The sequence below is a fragment of the Micromesistius poutassou genome, assembly GCF_964030765.1.
Source record: "Micromesistius poutassou genome assembly, chromosome: 4".
Lineage (NCBI taxonomy): Eukaryota > Metazoa > Chordata > Actinopteri > Gadiformes > Gadidae > Micromesistius > Micromesistius poutassou.
This window is the reverse complement of record NC_140274.1, coordinates 10,417,176-10,437,326: the sequence shown is the minus strand read 5'-3', so window position 1 is coordinate 10,437,326 and position 20,151 is coordinate 10,417,176. Positions and strand designations below refer to the sequence as shown.

The 20,151-nt window shown below is 44.7% G+C and overlaps 1 protein-coding gene across 1 annotated transcript in view; it reads right to left on the bottom strand.

Annotated features, from left to right (window-relative positions):
* Positions 1 to 19,876, bottom strand: part of LOC311341968 (serine/Arginine-related protein 53-like) — a 36,779-nt gene extending 16,903 nt beyond the window's left edge. The window contains exon 1 of the mRNA XM_084466782.1: positions 19,830 to 19,876. Within this exon, the coding sequence (XP_084322908.1) occupies positions 19,830 to 19,854 (25 nt within the window). The 5' untranslated portion in view covers positions 19,855 to 19,876. The remainder of the gene's footprint in view (positions 1 to 19,829) is intronic.
* Positions 19,877 to 20,151: the final 275 nt, after the last annotated feature.

Here is a 20,151-nt window from a genome sequence, read left to right as displayed (position 1 = left end):
AAAACAAAGTATTTATTACTGCATTACATGAACAAATAAGCTTTCTTAAAATTAGAAAATGGTGAAGGCAAATCTAGGTTACACCATCTGCTTATTTTGGCCACCCACTAGCTACTTTAAGATTCAATGAAAAATGTTAACCTGCGCTAATTCACCTTGGATAATTCATAATTTAAACATGTATTCGCCACATAACTGAGTTCAAGATTACATATTATCAAGCAGGCAAGCTTTTAAGGGTTGATGCCAATCGCAGATTTGACGTCCTAATCAGTAATCTGATAATGATCCATTTTCTTCCTATATTAAGAGTGGGTCCCTGTAAAACCTTGTACAAGCCACCACTATTTCTCAATATGTTAAACTTGTATTACCTCTCGCAAAAACATGATAATAAAAGATAGGAACATATTCTGAGGAAGAAATCTAGATATTATCTTTGGTGATCTTTTGGTCTTCTGTGTGTGTGCGTGTTTATTTAAAATCAGCAACTACATAGGCCATGTGCATAGAAATACACCCATAGAAACATATGTGTAGGATTACTATTAGTTTTGTCAAATAGGATTGGTCTGTCGGGAAAAGAAAGAATAGCGACCACATCAAAATATTTTTCTTTACATAAAAAAGTGGACATTGTAAACAAGCTTCAACTGACCAGTTAATTTAGTGTGGACAGACAGATACATTCACAACATTGATGCCCCAAAACAATCCTCCTTAAACAAGTGCACTTGTTGATACTCTGTATTGTTATCAACACATCACTCAATGGATTAAACACACCAGTTGTTTAGCGATATTGTTACTATAATTTCATACACTTTTGTCTTAAAACGCATCAGAAGCCATTCACTTGCATTAATTGGTGGGGAGCTACAGCAGAGCCGTGCCAGCGCAGCTCTCTTTGTCTCTCCTGCTCCCCGCGTTCTTCCTCGTGTTGAGATAACGATCTCCCACGAGGGACCGGCTTTGTGCATAGATTGCAAACGGCAAATTTCTCCTGTTTTTCGGCCACTGTGCCAAACAGGAGACCGCATAGACCACAGCGGTGGGCGATAGATGTTTGCTTTGCATGTTTTGACGCAGGAATCGATGCTTTTTAGCGGCCAATTTGGTGACAGCTGATTGAATGCTTTGGAATGAATATCCACTGCAAACATGAATATGGCCTGCTTCAGAGACTATTACTAGAGACTACTAATAACATATGACACTAACCCTAACCCTATGTTATTTTTCAATTTGGCTCATCTGTAGGATGGCTCCCAGCCACAAAAAACGTATAACTAAATGTGACGCCGCGGTTGTTGGCGCATCCTCACTCGTCCGTATTGCGGCCGCACCAAACATTTCTCTAGTCATTCACTAGCGCTAAAACATTAACCCAAGCTAAAGCCGTATGGCCGTTGTGTAATGTCCGTTTAGGAGATTGTGATCGCTGCAATGTGTTTACTTATTCACTGTTTAGAAGTATAAACTTCTCACGCTGTATCCGCTGCTCTCTCCGGGCTGCTCCTAGGAAGCGCGCTCCCGCCCGCGGACAGCTATATGGTCGCGGGTGCGCGCAAACGGAGCAGTCGCGTCTCCGGCAAATCAATTATGTTTATTTTGCCTTTTACTTTGTATGTAGTGGCATGTGTCCATGCATGAATGTTCACTGTAAGGTTTGATGAAGAGATATTTGTTATAGGTACCTTTTCACCACTGTTTAATGTATATTTATAGGTTGTTAGGTAAACACCCCGTGTGTGTTCAGTATGTTGGTATGTACCAATTTGGGGTGGGTCTGGCCAACGTATATAAGTGATACGTGACAGTTGGGCGAGAAGGACGAGTGGGACCAAAACTATGACGTGTTGTCCTAGTCCATCAGTTACGTATGTTATGATGTCTGCCATTATTTGCAAAGGACTTTTGTTTGGCTGAATTATAGCCTAGCCTTTACTTTTTGTATTTTTTCTAGTCTTTTCCTTTTTGCCATTTTCCTTTATTTTTGGGTTGAAGACTATGCCTGGTGATATAAAAATAAAAATATCACCACGTCATTTTTGCCTCTCTGCTGATTATTGTGCCGACCCTTAAGACCCTCGACACCCACCTTTTAACACTAAAACATCTAATCTGTTATATATTATTATAAAAATACAACATAAATAAACATCACAAACATAAAACTTAATAAAGTCAGCATAATAAAAATGACACAACATGACATGGCTTCACGTCAAACTACATGTGCAGTGTAAACTGTGCACGCTGAATGAAGTCTGACAAAGGTTTACAGAGACTTAAATCAAAGCCCAACCATACCTGAGCTCACTTAGGGCTGTGATTAGCTGGTGGCCTTTGACTGACTTGTGGAGTGGAAGGGTGGTTGGACCTGCCCACTAAATGATAGGGGTTTAGGATTAGGCTATGGGTGTTGTCTTAAGTGAGGGACAAGCTCTGTAATTAAAACTGGACAAGACTTTAAGCAATGCATGTGTGTCTATTGCACAGATTTTTCTTTAAATGTGAGCCAACAAATTGTCAAATTGAGAGTGTGTGTGTGTATGTGGGGGGGGGGGGGGGGGTCGTTTTGGTAAATTAGGCCTTGTTAAAGAGGGCAAATATCCAGAACCAAACCATGAACTGCTAAATCATAGCATATTCTTTTGACCAAAACTATGAACCATTTCATTGATGCCATTTTCATAATAGTACTTGAAAAACAATGAAGATTCAAAGAATCCCAAACAACGACTTGCATTAATCACAGCCTCACTGCCCTGCTCCAGCTCACACTTTAATCAACCTAATTCATAAAATAATCCATTGCTAATGAGACAATCCCCTCCAAATTAGACATGATCTATAAATCCATCTGATTAATGTCGTGTTCTAGATAGAATTGTTTTGGATGGAGACTGTAATTAGTAGTATTGTGAATGATCACAGATATCCCAGCAGCTGCCGTTGCCCGGTCGTGTGTGGGGCAGAGAACATTGTATTTTTGTTGTGCACTACTAGACACCGTGCAGGGTTCGGGTTGAGGCGATGCTCTGTAAAGAAGCAGGCATGTATCGATCCTTCTTTAAGCTGTGCAATAATAATACAATCCAGCTCTGTCAGACAGAAGCACAAAGCTGGCTTGAATCCACTAATTACATCAGCACTGAAAGGAAATCATTGATCATTTGGCATTATGGGAAATTAAACAGCCCCCCCAAAAACTGGATCAAAGTGAATGAAGTGGCTTAGCAGACTCTCACAGGGGCTCTGCTGGGAGGTTACAGGATTATCAACCCTGGACGGACACACACACACACACTCTGCATTGCATACATTACAATTTATTTATATTTTTAGTTTTTATACGTCAAATTAAGGCCGTAGGTACATTTTCAGGTAGGTACATTCTCTACAATTTCCTTTATTTCTTAAATTTCTTATTCAGTGCATCACCATCAGTTGTCTATGTAACAGTGTGTTCTTCAACTTGTGTTTTATTGTTCTGATGCATAGAATATCCTATCCTTTATCCAGCAGCAGACTGACAGCCCTGCGAGGCCCCTGGAGGTCCACTGGGGGGATGAATTTTATTGTTCTGATGCATAGAATATCCTATCCTTTATCCAGCAGCAGACTGACAGCCCTGCGAGGCCCCTGGAGGTCCATTGGGGGGATGAATAAAGCATTGGGCCCCTCCTGGTTCATCTGGCCCTCTGTTGGTGTCCCAAGACCCCCATAATCTGTTTCCCCCCGGCCCCTGCTACCACATCACCAGCCCCCCGAGGACCCCCAACCTGCTGCGGGGGGAGCCTTCATGGTAATTAACAGTTCTCCAAACCGCAACACACACACACACACACACACACACACACACACACACACACACACACACACACACACACACACACACACACACACACACACACACACACACAGAAACATGCATAGAAAAATACACATATTAACCCGATTCCAGGACTTAATCACTTTTTTTATAAAAAAAAATAAAGGATATGTAGTGCTGAAATCCAATTACAAACAGAAAAGAAAGGTCACCATCAATAGCAATTATGTTGTCCCCTATTTCACAGTAAATATCAAAATAAGCTTGTTATAGAGAGCCTGTCACTGTAAACTTTTAATATAGCCTCATGCAAGGCACCATAAGACACAGCAAACACACTAGCATTAAAAGCTGAAGGTTGCAATGTAAAAGATTGAATCCAACCGCAATGACACAACTCTGAGAAAGTCGGCTTAAGCAGTGCTTGTAATTCAGTGCAGAAATGCCAAACTTCAGCTGTCAGAATGGAACATGTGCAGATTAAAATACAGCTACATACCAAAACACAATGAATCAACGTCAACTCTATTATTCCCATATGGCCTGAACTTCGATCTTAACTTAACTTTAATGTGTATCGACTCTAAGAAGTCACACTGAAGCTATGTAACTCACTGCATGAAGCTATGTTGATAGAAACCGTTTTTTGGTGTACGTCTTACAGAGAAACAACACATTACCGTACAAGAATCTGCCACTTAGTTACAAAGTTAGCAGCGTCAACTTTACTTCTACTTACATTGTGCCCAAAATCTACTTACAGCCACAAATCCTGTGCCTACAAAAAACTGACATGGGCGGTTGGTATTGGCAGAAAGAGCTTACCCCTACATTGTTAAGAACCGGCCTTTCTTAGGGAATTGTCAGACTTGTTTTGTCATCAGCAGAAATAAAAGGAAAATACCAAAAAAGGGAGACTAAAATAAAGTAGTGGTTCTGGCGCTCCTCTTGTGCAAACGGGGTACATGAAGGGTAGAGGGGGAGGGGGCGTTAAGATGATTTGGGGGCCCGTTCTGCTATCAGATCATCTAAAATGTGAGTGATTACACCGGTAATCATCTGCAAGCCGACACTGGCAAGCTCTGTGTTCAGCAGATAAAGACGGGGAGAGACGAGTTAAGAACGCAGACAGAAGCGTGAGGAAGACATTATTACAAGAAAAGTGGTGTAGACACACACACACACACACACACACACACACACACACACACACACACACACACACACACACACACACACGCTTTACTGTCATCACATGTCCATTCATTCATTTTACTTCCTTCCGTCTCTTTCCCTCTGTCTATCTCCCTCTCTCTATCACTCCCTGTATCCAGAGATGAATTTGTGCCAGGCCAAACTAAATAGCTGACACTGGCTCATCAAAGGCTTTGGATTGGAAGCTGGGGCCAAGTGGAGCATTAGAAAAGCGAGGACAGCAAGGGAGGAGAGAAAGAAAAGGAGCAAAACAGTGAAACAGTGTGAGAGGCAACAGAAATCCCTGTCGTAATTCCCAAAGCTGTAATCCAAGGGTTTAATGGTGTATACATGTGTATATATATATGTGTGTGCGTGTATGTATGTATGTGTGTGTGTGTGTGTGTGTGTGTGTGTGTGTGTGTGTGTGTGTTGGGGGATTAAAAATGTATCATCAACACTCATCCATGCTCTTACACCGTGTGTGTGTGTGTGTGTGTATATTATATGTGTGTGTGTGTGTGTGTGTGTGTGTGTGTGTGTGTGTGTGTTTGCTTGTGTGCCTGTGTGTGTGTGTGTGTACATGTATGAATGGCGTGTGAGTGAGTGAATGGAGAAACGCCAGCTTGTATAGGCCCAACACCAGACGAGGGACTTAAATCCCTGTCTCTCTCCTTCTCTATCATATCACCACGAGTCTCTCTCTCTCTGTCTATCATATCACCACATGTCCTGGCCAATTCACAATAACCACTAGCCTATTCACTGCAGCTGATCCAACCGATTAGACCTCATCTACGAGACCCTTCTCACTCCCGTCTGCACTCCTCAAACACACATTCCGTCTCCATTCAAGATCCTGCTGTATAACCCATCTCTCTCTCTCCCTCTTCCTCCAACTCGTTCTCTCTCCCTCCCACCCTCCACTAATCTACTTCTCACTATTAGTGGATGGTAGCAGAAGCAATAAATGTACTGTAATCCCCCCATAGCACATACTCAATCAACTCAAGGTCAAAGGTTACACAGGTTCCATAGAGCCATCTTCTGCTTAAACGCTGTATCAACAGGGATGGGACAGTGATTTGTAGGTTAATAACTATTAGGACTGACATTAAACATCTAATGGGATACTACAGCACACAAACCCACCAACACACAGATAAACAACTTCTGGACACACACACACACACACACATATTGACACTATCTAAAATATAATAATGACCTTTTTGAAATATTTGAAAGGAACAACTCAATCATCTTGGGATATATTAATACATTCATCATAATTGTTCCCCCAATAACTAATTAATAAAATGAATATTTAGCTATTTAGTCTATTTACCAATAGTGTTTTATTTATTATATAAAGAAAATTCATTCTTTGTCCATTAATCAGTATTGCGGGCAACAAAATGTCGAAATACAATGATGAATGACACTGATGCAATTTAAATAAAGTACGCTGCTTAATGAAATAATCTGCAATTTACCAGCAGAGGTGTATTAAACAGCAAACGTTCAAATAGGCCCCAATGAGAAAAAAGTGCTGTACGAGCAGACACGGGATCCAGTATGAACTGCCCCCCAGCACGATGGATGTGGCCTGAAGAGAGATGGCTTGCGCCAGAGCCAGCCAACTCCATTGGCTCTGATTGGACATGACTCCGGAGAGACAAATAGCTGCTTAGAAACATGGGATAATGTTCAGGACACCGGGCGCATAGACTTTAACCATCAGCAGATCAGGGGGTGGGGGGGCGGACTGGGGCGTTGAGCCGACACACGTACTGGGAAGTACAGCGTGATGCCCTGCCAAACATTGACACACACACTCGTGCACAATGCACACACACATATGGTTACACACATCGACACATATACGCACACATGCTCACACATGCGTAACAGAAACATATGCCTTGCAGATGTAATAAATAGAAGACAGGCCCGTAGCGTGCGCGTGGGTCAGTGTGTATGTCGGGGACGCGGAGGGGAAAGTACCTGTGGAATGCAAATACACCAGCAGAAGAAAGAGGGGCAAATTAAATGAACATTAATTCTCCCACAGCAATCCCTCTCCTGCCTGCACGAGGAGATGAAAGAGGAGCCGTGTAATTTCTGGTATTTATTTCTCCTTAAACCATGCGGGGCCCTGTATTCTGGAGGCTGGGGCCCTGGACAGGAGCGGCCCTGTTCAGATAGCCCCCTACCCGCCCCTGATTGCCCGCCTGACTAATTAGGCAGAAATATGCAAGAGAGTGCTAAACGGTGGATTAATTAACAGTTTATTTCTCTTCACCACGTCTCTGGGAAAACACAGAGAGAGAGAGAGAGAGAGACTAGTACTTGTATTGCCATGGATAGGTTTCAGGGTCAACTGTAACTCCTGCGGTCAACTGCCCAGTATCTTAAAGAATGTTAGATGGCCACCGCCCACACACAACCCCATGCAGCAGACAGTGGAGAGAAGCCTGACTTGTTATGTCTCCACACAGAGCGAGGGGCAGAGACAGCTGGTGATTCAGGATATCAGTGGGGGGAGATACCTGCTCGACAGGAGGGGGCGTACGGATGTGCTGTTGATGTGAGGAGACGGTAAATATTGATAAGTACAACAAGAAGCGGATGAGGATGAGGATGAGGAACAAGATGGAGGTGCACAACCTGATCAAACAGTCAAAAGTTGGGCAACGATTGAGAGTTGGGGGAGACAGACACATAAGTTATAATAAGGAGTAAGTAATAATAGTGATGTATCTAACAGATAGTTCAGGGGCAGAAGATAAGCATATGAAAAGAGAGTGAAGAAAGAGGAAAAGCTGGTGGTGGGGGGGTAAAGGTAAAATCTGTATGAAATTAAGAGTGCATTAGAAGTCTGAAGGAGCGCATGGTCCCCATCTGGCTCTGAGCACAGGAATGCATGATTGGAGACGACAGGTGTCTAAATGTTTATCGGCCACGCAAAGTTTATTCCTTCGTCTCGGTGTTGGCAGAAAAGAAGTGACCTGAGCTAATCTAATTCAAACTAACAATGCCTTGTAAAAAGGAGGACTCAAGCTGTTCTCAGTCTGTTTGAGTCAGCGTGGCACACACTTGTATAATAGACGTAATAGATCGTAACTGTCCCCTCGAACACACATGTAGCCGAGGGTATGTGTACACGAGACGGGTCGCCGTACATGCGAGCCTCCAGCCACTTGCGTTCGACAGGCCCCTGGCGGACCCCTATGCCAGGGAGGAGGGTCGGTCTCGTTTGGCCTTCTCCCTCTGGAGCATCGGACTGGTTCCAGTGAGCCAGGCTTAGCTGAGGGACGTTTTTCTGTTCAGGTTGACTGGTAGTGTGGGTTATCTTGTCCCGTTCATCATTCATACTCCTCGGAATGACTAAAAAGCCGACCAGCCTGAAGACCAAGCCAATCTTGCAAACCACGACCATGCTTAAATTGTGGGATTTTCCGGACATGCCTTTCTGTTTTGGCTTTTCTTTGTGGGTACAGTCCATTTCTAAAAAAATTATATTAAACCACATTAACACACAATGCTGCAAATAAATATGACGGTAACTTGGAAATATTTACATATGGAGGTCAGATCGTTTCTGATGGGATCAATCCCCTGAATAATCATCCGTGGATTGATCAATGGGTTGATCAGTCAGCTGATGATAAATCAAGCGTCTATTTTCGGCACATCTGTGCTCCAGAGCCATTTAGATGTCAATGTCAAGAGTGTTTATGCTTATTTTTCTATAACACCGACAAAGAAAGCAAGTGAGTCAATAAATCGAAGACGGATCATGAAGTTCACTGAAAAAACGAACATAGAAACCAAAAACAGAAAAACAACAATCTATTCCAACACCAATAACAGAGGCCATACTTCTTATCCTATATTTCAGGTTTTATGGACTGCATCCGAACCACCTACGTTCCATCGCAGCGGTCTGGTGCAGCATCAGATAATTTTAATTTTAATACATATTCTGTATGATTCATCACTCTTAACTCTTAGTAAATCAATACGTGTCCAGCACCCATCCCCTACCCACACCTACTCACCATCCCTGCGGTCTCAAGTCAAACCAGCCCCTCAGCCCATACACAGCTCTGCCACCCCCCCCTCCCCCTCCCAGAGGCCCTGGCTCAGGTCTTGAACGCTGATTTGTTGCCAATTTGTTGTGATCTAGAGGAGAAATCAGATGCATTAATGAGGGAATGGTGGGTGAGGAGTGGTGTGGCAGTGGGCAGGTGGGTGGGTGGGGGCCGTCAGCACACATGCCTGTGTGTGTGAAATACTTTTCAAGAGCCAGGAGGAGGATTCATGGGGATGTTCATGAGGCGTATAATCATGTCTCCGTCTGCTTCGACTGCAAGGGCATAAAACATTTAATCTGGGATGAACACTTTCTGTCGCTTCCTCAGTTTACCCCTCTCTCACTCTCTCTCCCCCTTTTCTCATGCTGGACCCTTTTACTACATATACAACCACACCCTTCTTCATCTCTCCCTCACTTTTGTGTCTCTCTCTCTCTCTCTCTCGGTCCCCCCCCCCCCCCCCCCCCCTCTGTGTGTGTGTGCGTGCGTGCGTGTGCGTGTGCGTGCGCGGGTGTGTGCCAGGAAACCACAATCATAAAATTATTAAAATGCCGTTTGCTTGTCATTAATCAGCGGTGGTGATAAATCCGCGCGGCGGCCCCTGACAGAGCATTAGTCACATACCTCTTGGCCCCGCAGACAGAGAGTAATGGGCCCCGGTCCGGACCCGGGTCAATCATAAACTCATCAAATGCGTCATTTAATTTCTTCATTTAGACAAACACAATTTGTTTATGGGAAAGATATCAGGTGTTGTGGAATGAGCCACGGCGCTGAAAACGGCGCTCCATTAATCAGGGCTTGATTACACGCGACTCAGCGGTTGTTTATCCTAATTTCATTCATTTCCATCAACAAAGCAAACACAGGCGAACACAGCCATTAGCGATGGTTTGGGGATGGCACAATTACGGCCTCATATTAAATAAAGTGATGATGAATGGTGCAATACAAACTAAAACAAAGGGTTTTTATTACTGCAATTCGGAGGCCGGGCCCGCGCCTCCACTGCGTGCGTGGAGCCCAGTTAGTGTGAGGGAAGAGGAGACGCCGTTTCAACTTCTCTTCCACAGTTTTAAAGGGGCGGGGGGGGGGGAGAAACCGTGTCAAACATACCCCCCTTTTGAAACGCCTGTTATATATGATAAAAGACAGCCTGGCGCATTAAAACTTCTAATTGAAACCGGTGGGTGTGCTAGTTTAGTTTACAACTTTTCACATTCACTCGCATGTTGCTCATGTATTTACAATCGCACACACACACACACACACAAACACACACGACAGAAGCCTGACGACGAAAAATGCTAAATAAGAAGTGGTAGTGAAGTCAGATTTCTTTTTTGATCATACACCTAATCAAAAAGCATGGGCATCAAGCGATATATCCAGTGTGTTCAAGGCCAGAAGATGCGGCTCACCACGCTGCAGAGCCACATGGGGCCCTTGGCTGGTTCTCCATACCTCTGGCTGCTCCGTACCAAGACAGGCCGCCTTAACGGCAACACGTAATTAGTATTTATTCATTTTCCTCCAAGTCCTGATGAGACAAGCGGCTAAACCAATAAATTCTGCTCCATTTAGTTCACACGGTTCATGTATTTTATGGTACAAATAACTAGTCTTTAATCTCCAAGCTAACTACAACAGTAACAGTGCTGGTCAGCGTGTGTGGGGATATCAGACCTACTGTGCAAGTACACATCTCCTGCAAGATCAACAGTCAAAACATGCCACAAATTACCTCTCACACCAAGGGTTCTCTGGCCTACAACCCGCAAGTCAGTCAGTGGTAAAGACGTGTTTTTCGTAGCCATATGGTGGATATAAATTGAAGCAGAAATGCATGGACATTTGTATTCAGCCTATTCATTTTAGTTTGTATTTTTCATACGTTTGCAAGGCCTACAAACGTATCAACATTCCCCAAAATAGACTTGAGCAACATTTCAAGCAAGCAAATGAATACAGCCATGATTAACGTTTGGTTTTATCCATTAGAAGAAGAATTCACCCTCCTGCCAAAACAGCTGTGTGCGTTGTCAATTGAGCGGGTTGACTTATTAAACAGATGAATTCAACTTGCTCCTGATAGCCTGCCACTTATCGGTAGACATTGCCTAATAACCTTATGAACAGACTCAAAATAATTAAGTTTACATTATCTTTCCTAATCTATTTAATAGCCACTATGCTAGCGGATTAATAAGACTTCACTCAGACTTTATTTGGTAGCCGCAGTGATTTCAGTGCGATGTTTGGACAACATCAAATAAATTAGCCATGAAAAAACAATAATAATAAAATATATGTATTTAAAGAAAAATGTTGGCCGCTTGTTGCCGACCCCTGGCCTATAATCCATATATTAAAAAATTGATTGAATTTTAAACAATTGTTTAGTTACGACACATGTTGGGTAGGCGAAGGTGTTATTGTATTTTGGCTCAATACACAATAAAATTATTTTTGTAAAGAGGTACATGCTGGCTCAGTACAGCTACCACACTGTTTTTAACCACATGGCCAACCATGCAAATGGGAATAGATGACATGCTCAAGTATAATTTTACCTAAACATGGAATTGGGTTTTCCATTAATATCTAGTAGGTGCCCTATTCCTATGACCTCTGTTGATCTGACACACGAAACAAACATACAACAACCGGATCAAGACCCATTTGTGTCTTTGGTAGGAATAAACTGCTTAGCTCACTAGCGAACAAAACTCGAACAATCTCACTGCTCAGCTCTCCAGAACGAGTTGATATCTTCCACCCACTTCAATACCCCTCTCTTCTAAACAGCCTTCACCATCTTTTTCCTCTCTGCCTTTCCTTTCTCTTTGCTCCAAATTCCTCTCTCTCCAACACCTCCTCAAAAACAGCCCCCGGGCGGCTGCCAGCGGTCCAAGGTAATTAAATTACTTAGCAAAGTTTACTCAACAGTAAATGGTTAGCAAAATTTAAGGTGATTGCAAATTTGCTTTCATTCCACTTCAATGGATGGCCTGTTTAAGGCTCGTCTGCAAAAAATTAGCACAAGCATTTGCATCAAAATCGTTTATACCATATGTTGCAAAATTATGGAAGGCGGCAAATGAAAAATATTCTGCTTTTCTGTTATGGAAATGCATACATGTTGTGAAAGGAGAGAGAGAAGGGGGGGTTGTGGAAGAGGAGGAGGAGGCAGGGAAAGGGGAGGGGAGCAAACACTATCACCATGTGTCTCTGAACAGTAACAACAAGGAGAAGAGGAGGAGGGAGGAGGGCAACTGAAAGCATTCAGTTTGGATTTGAACATACTCATAACGCTCCGTTTCAAGAGCTCACCAGATGCTGTTTGAAATCTGCCAACAGAAGAAAAAACACCACCCCCACCCCAGCACTCACTCTCTCTCACACACACACACACACACACACACACACACACACACACACACACACACACACACACACACACACACACACACACACACACACACACAAACACACACACACACACACACACACACACACACCCCTCTGTGTTTGATATCAAGGTCCAAGAATTCTTGAGCATCTATGACTTTTACACCTGCACAATTGGGAAAACACACGGTTGAAATGAAGTGGCGCTGGGGTGCTGCTTTGACTGCCGTTCCTGGTGGTGTGCTGTAGTGCTTGACCTTAGGGCGAGTAGCCAATCAAGTCCAAGACTTAAAAAGATGTTGAGGCCAACCCAAGAAGACCAATGTACTGAAACACCAGAATGGTCAAACGCTAACGTCACAATGTGCTATATTTGCAATCGTCACACTCACAGTAAAAGTCAAAATTATACTATTTCCACTAGTGAGCTTAACAGTTTGACGAAGAAGGTTATGTTTTTGTCTCGGGTTTGTTTTTTTCAGGCTGATTTTAAGAAAACATTATTGAAAAACTAAATCTGGAGTCCAAACCAATGTACATCTTGTTGCCAGATTTGTGGAGGAGGTACATTTTTGGCAGATCATTTTCCGCATTAGAGACAAAAAAGATGTATAAGAATATCTATAAACTAACTTTGATTAAGATAGATTGCTTTTTGAGTCTCTTGGATGTATACATTCACAATGTTTTACAAAATCGTTTATTTTGGACCTTTATCAAGAGGACAAATTGTCAACCAAGTCAAGTATAAGGCTTTCAACGTATGTAAACTGAGATCAAATGTAGAGCTTGAGACAGAGCTTTGAAATGACAAAACACTCAAGCAACAATAAATTCAGCAAATTAAAAAAGATTTACAAAAAATAAATCACAGGAAATGTTTAATTGATTTAATTTGCCCTTAGCAATGCTCTCCGAAATGGGGCTCCATAACCTCGACATAAGGTCACCAAAGAGTGCAGCAGTCCTTGTGTTTATTATACCCATAAAACAAACCGAAAATCAATTGGACATAAACCTCTGATCCACATCATTTGTAAGTCAATCGGCACGCAGTACGCCCAAGATATTTCACAAGGTTCTACAGTCTAACAGGGAATACAAAATAATGTAGCCATGACACCTTTAACCACCATCCTTATTTATTTCAGATGCATCTTATAAACGCTGTATGTTAATGCGTAGGTCAGAGTGGCGAATAGAGGCGTAGCTCTCCCCCGAGCCGATATTGCTCTCTAACTGAATTCCGTTAAGCCTTCCATCCGTCTCCTGCTCTCACGTGAAGATCAGTCAATCTGCCCCCATTGACATCAATCTAATACTCTTAAGTGAGTGGCAGGGGTTGCTTGATAAAAGCTTATTCAGGTATTTGCTGCCTGTGTAACTGGGGGCCACTGCCATCTCTGTCAGTGTCTCGCTCTCTCTCTCCCTCTCTTCGAGAGGCATAATTACGACTGTTGACTGGAACGGTGAGGTAATGGCACATAAATCCAACTGATCAATGGTTACAAAGACTAAATTACAGGATACCCTCCCCTCGGCCATTATCCTCCCAGAGCACAACAAGAGATGCATTCCAACACACTTGCAAAGGGGATTTCTACTTGTGTTCATTTCCTATCGATGTTACAACATGTAGAACTTCTACTTTGAATGGATGAAGCTGCATTTTTGCACAAAAATAATCAGAGAAAATGTTTAATTAAGGTGCATGGTAATCATTGTCACATCCAAACTCATTCGCTAACCTGAAGCTTAAAGAGTGATTTGTTAAAAGATAGGGGAGGCAAGCCTTAAGGCTAAATACAAGCAGAGGGTTTATATGGATCACCGTCTCATCCTGCTATACCAATCTCTTTGTGTACCGGATGGATGGCTGGTGGCAATGCTGTTGGACAAAAAGTGGTTCTGCGCAACACAACTAGCACATGTTGACCAAAACATTCAATGAATACAACTTAACAGTTGAGGAGTAGAATTCAACTCCAGGAGAATAGTCTCTGCCCCAATAACAGCAGTTGCAGGTAGTCTTCCGTACAGCCATGCACAGTAGCACCGTGTTCATGTAATCACATATTAGTCTAGAAAGACCATAATAATAGTCATTATTGTGGATTTCCCCTGTCGTGACACAGGGAATTTCCCTTCGACATGTTGTTCGGTCGCTACTGGTTTGACTTCTTGACAATGCCCTTGGTCACCTTGAAAATAAACACTGCTGCTCGGAGTCACTGGGATGACGCCTGGGATGACGGTACAGGTCCACCGATTATAGCTGCCGGGTTTTAACTACATGTTTCAGTCTATTCTGTGACCACACACACATAACTGAGGAGTGAGCTCAGTGTCACCAGGGAGCTGAATAAGAAATTAAAGACTTTTTAAAGACATAATCGTACAAAGAAAACACAAATGGCAACAAAGAAAAGTTCCAAAAGACTAAAAATGAAATCAGTTTGAGGTTAATTGTAAAAATGATAATTAAATACAAATCAAAGCAAGACAAAGTTTCACAGGAAGTGACAGCCATTTTTAAAAATGATAGGCAGATACTCCCCCTACTTAGCCCATCTGGGCAGTTACCCGGCCAGTGTATATCAGCTGCAGAAGGACAATGTGGATTATTGATGTGTGATATTTGATGTGTGATGTTTACGTTGACATTTCTGTAAATCTTTCTGCGATTCTTTTCAATGTCGAAATAGTGATTTAATTGCATCAAAATCCTAGACATGTCCCATTTTAATCTCTGGTCACACGGCTATGACTCCATACATTAAGGGTGATGAAGTGTGTGTGCGTGCGTGCGTTCGTGCGTGCGTGCGTGCGTGTGCGTGTGTGCGTGTGTGTGTGTGTATCCCAATGGGATTTTGAAGGGCAGAGGGGCTATAGTGGCATGAGGAGATATCTACATAGAGTCCAGAGAGACATAAAAAGAGAGGTAGCTCTAAGCCAGCCAGGCCCTTCTCGCTGGGTCTGGCCCGTCCTCGTCACCTCTTACCCCGGCAGAACAAAGGGCGGCAGCCCCCTAAACGTGGAGCATTAGCCCTTTAGTTCCAGAGGGGGGTAAGGTGACACCCGCCATGTATGTGGTCTGTTCACCACACATCTGTCAGGGCCTAAGGGGCTGAGCCAGGGAGGGAGTGGGCTGGGCTGGGGTAGGATGGGGATAGCAGGGGAGGGAGTGGGCGTCGGTAAGGCGGGGGGGGTGCGTTGGCAGGGGGAGCAGAAATCAGGAGCACAAGGGAGAAGAGGGTAAAGCAACAGAGAAATGTATACAGATATATACAGAATCTGGGAGGGGGGAGGGGGGGGAGGGAGATAAAAGAAAGGGGGAGAGAGTTCACAAGAGAGAGAGACATGGGGTAGGAAGGGGGTTGCTCAAGGACGCCTGCTGTGACAGCGAATCCTAATACCCGCATGTACTGTGGAATAAATAGTCCAATCACATGGTGCTACTAAGCTGTTTGGGCCACGCCCCTCGCTGTGCCACCTCAGCTGTCACTCAAACGGCCATGCACACACGCACACGCACACACACAAGAGATGGGGACAGATTTTACGCTTTGATATGATAAAGTTCACTGCGGCATATTGGGCATCAAACCCAGAACCTTTCAGCTGGGAGACAAAAACCCTAACCACTAGATTATCCTTGACCCCTTTCATGTTTATGAATCCCTTGCACTGTTTTTAGGTCCAAATAAATGGCTCAGATCAGTTAGGATTGACATTTTACACATTAAACGTCTCATCAAAATGACCAACTCCCCTTTGAAAGCATAGGAGCATTGGAATGTTAGTTATTGTGTCGGTGCTAATGTTACCCTGGTCATGGTTCAGCAATTAATCCTGAAAGGATTTGTCATTATGGGGAGACATTGCTGTGTCTGAAACTGCAACAGCATTTTACCGGGGAGACTTGAGCAAAACGTTTTCCTTAGCCTAGGTTACGGTACATTAACATCGATTCAAGGTTCTGCAGTACAACAAGAGTCCTCTCAATAGGGCGGCGCATCTCCAACAGAAAACCCCATGCTGCGCTGTGACGCAGGAGCCCTGTAACGTGTGGAGGGTCCTCGGGCGGCTGCAGAAGTAGCAGCACTAAAGGTGTTACCACTCCAAAGCAGCAGCAGCCTCAGTCCGAGTGGGTTGATCCAGGCCGGCGAGCCGTTGCCAAGTTCAGGCCTCTGATGAGATCTTAAGGACTTGTTTGTTTTGCTGCCGTCAATGGCTCCAATAGGGAGCGGACGGAGGTTTTGATGACCCCTGGCCCCCCCCGGTCCTCAGTGGGTGTTCTGCAAACACTCCCTATTGATGTGTGGATGTGGACAGAGGCCCCCACACCGCCGCCGCCGCCTCCCAGAGGGGACGCATGCGTACTGGCCTGGAAACACTGTGCATGGCGGGGGTGTGGTAGCCGGTGTGTGTACGTGTGTGTGCGCATGCGTGCGTGCGTGCGTCTGTGTGTTGGTGTTCCTTTTAAGTAAAAAGTATAGACTGATCAGTATAGACCTGCATGGCATAAATTGATAACGTTTAAGACAGTGTTGTGAACATGATGTGACTTGAATGAATGGGTGGTGCGCTCCCAGACATTTCAGGTCACACAACTCGGGGTAACCTCCCCTCAATTTGGATAAATATGAATATGAATACGAACTAAAAATGGAAAAACCAAGACGGGTTGGTGAAGCACTTCAAATAATCCTCCTCAGCATATTCTTTGTGGTAGCAACATGGAACGGATTTCAAATCGAATCAGTTAAAAAGTTAATAAAGAGATGAAACCAAATCCCCTAAAAAGAGGCTGCTACGCCTTGAGACGTAGCCCATCTCTCGAGGAATACAAGCCGACGTCGGGTAGGTGCGCAACATCTGAGACACGAAAATTAGAAATTGTTCTTAGTACCAAGAAGAATTGCGGAAAACAAACCCCATTTGGTATCAATTAAATCACTAAGTGGGTTTTCTTTCTAGAGGCGTGCAGTGCATGTGTGCACTCGTCTGTGTTTGTGTGTGTGTGTGCGTGCATGTTGAATATTTAGGCCAGGCAGGAAGTGACCCATAAACATATCGGTCCAACTCTTTTATAGGAGGCCAGTGTTCCAACCCCCCACCCACCAACCTCCCACTTCTTCAGACACACACACACACACACACACACACACACACACACACACACACACACACACACACACACACACACACACACACACACACACACACACACACCGAGCTCCCAGAGAGTGCTAAGCAGGCCAGCGGGCCAGCCGAGGGGGGCTCATTACAGGTCCACAGAGCCCTCCCGACACAAAGAGCTGAGCTGATTCAGCCAGGGGATGATCTCCTCTCTACTGACTAGGGAGAGTCCATAGATGGACAAAAGGAACAGGAGGGGAGGGAGGAGAGAGAGAGAGAGAGAGAGAGAGAGAGAGAGAGAGAGAGAGAGAGAGAGAGAGAGAGAGAGAGAGAGAGAGAGAGCGCATGGAGAGGAGAAGAGAGCAGCAGGCTTAAAAGATGTCAGGAGACCCCGGGAGGCAGAGGCTGGCGGGCGCTCAGAGAGGAGGAGGAGGAGGAGGAGGTGGGAGGAGGAGGAGGGCCAGAAGAGGAGGAGGAGGAGGAGGTACAGGGGAGCAGGTTTAAGCCGGGGCGGTGGGTTACGTCAGGACATTAACATTCACACAACTTTCATTCACACACACAACATTCACACACAACTCCAAACATCTGCTGCTTCCTGCTGCCCCTCCACCACGTCTTTATCTTCCTCTGTCCGTTATGAAGAGATAGAGAGAACGGAGAACGAGTGAACTGGTGTTTGGGGGGGGGGCAGGGGGGGGCGAGTGGAAGAGAGAGTAGTGGAGGGGAGGGGGTGGTCTGTGAGTAATCCATCTGTTGGCTTCAGAGAGCAGACAATAGATGCTCCTAATGATCCTAATAATGTCCTAATAGACACACACACACACACACACACACACACACACACGGAATCAATAAGCATCCATTAAAAATGATCTACAAATGAGGGGAACTGTGTGTCACAACCGCAGAGAGGAGAGGGCACCGGGATAGGCACTGACAAAAATAAACAACCAGATAAACATAAACAAACACAGCGAAAGCTGAACAACAGATGACTCCATTGTCTGCAGCTTTGTCAACACCGCTTCATTGACACAATCTGTAATCCAGTTTGGACTTTCCCCGCAGGTGATCCTGTGTGCGATAATACGACCATCTCAGCCACCCTGACAGGCCCAGGAGAGGCCGGTGCGCGGGGGGGGGGGGGGGGGGAGATGGTCTTTGATTAGGGCCGTAAACCTGTTCAGTGGGAAGCGTCTGGGAAAAGAGAGAGGAAAGCCAGAGACAGGTCCCGGAGCACTAAACCCTCTGTCGTCTGCCTCGGTGTAGCCTGTGGGCCCTGCGTCTGCCCTGGCCTGCTGCACTCACGCTCTGCGTTTTTATGATGCCGCACGGCCATTAGCATCACATTAGCCGCCAGGAGTTCGGCAGAAGGGAGGGAGGGAGGGAGGGAGGGATGTATGTTGAACCGCATTATGGGCCGAATGCTTCACATCATATAGAGAAGAATCAGGATCTGGTCTTCAGAGTGAAACCAGAGGAGAGGTGAGATGTCCTACGGTAGGAGGACAGCCTGGGCCCTGGCTGAGGTAAGAGGGGGCCTGACGGGTGAACTTGATGTATCGCCGCCCGGGCTCTTTCATACATTTCCTGTGCTGAAAGTAGAACCCTGTTCTGAGGGGTTAAGCCGCGTGCTTGTGTGTGCCCGTGGTAACGTGTGTGTGTGTGTGTGTGTGTGCGTGCGTGTGTGCATGTGCGTGTATGCATGTGCGTGTGTGTGTGTGTGTGCGTGTGTGTGACAGAGAGACTGTACACATGCATGGAGACATTTCTCTCCACAGTCAATCTCTGCCTGTCCCATCTGGCTTCCCAGCCCTGGCCCAAGAATACACACTGAAGTATATATATATATATATATATATATATATACTGTATGCACACACATCAATACGCAGACACACACTGTAGTATATATATGCATAGGGAGGCACAGGCTGACATACATGACTTATGTACACCAGGGAGTGTTTGAAATGAAGCTGCGCTGAATAATTGGAAGGTCTCAAAGTGTAAAGGAAGTGAGGGGAAAGATGGGGCTTCTGTGTGTGATTTAAAAATAGATTACATGAAAACTTATTGGACGATATAATTCGGTGTATTATTAAGAGAGAGAAAGGAAGGGGGTGAGAGTGGCTGCCTACCTGCCGCTTGTAGAACCATATGCATCCGAACCTTGGCCTGTTCTGCTGGCGTCTGGAAGACGGGAGAGAGGGTGAGAGAGAAAATGGTTATTGGGGCATAGGGGCACAAAATATATACCTGACTGAGATATGGGCCAGGCCATGTGGAACCAAAACAAAAGTCAATGGTATTTGTACACAGTAAGAGTCTCAAAGAGCAGACCGCAGACCACAAAAAATAGCATTCAGTATTCACACAGCGTGCATACATACAGACATCAGCCCCCTCCGTCCGTCCCCCCCTCAGTCCCTTTGGGCACCCGTTGTTAAATGTTAACCGCGA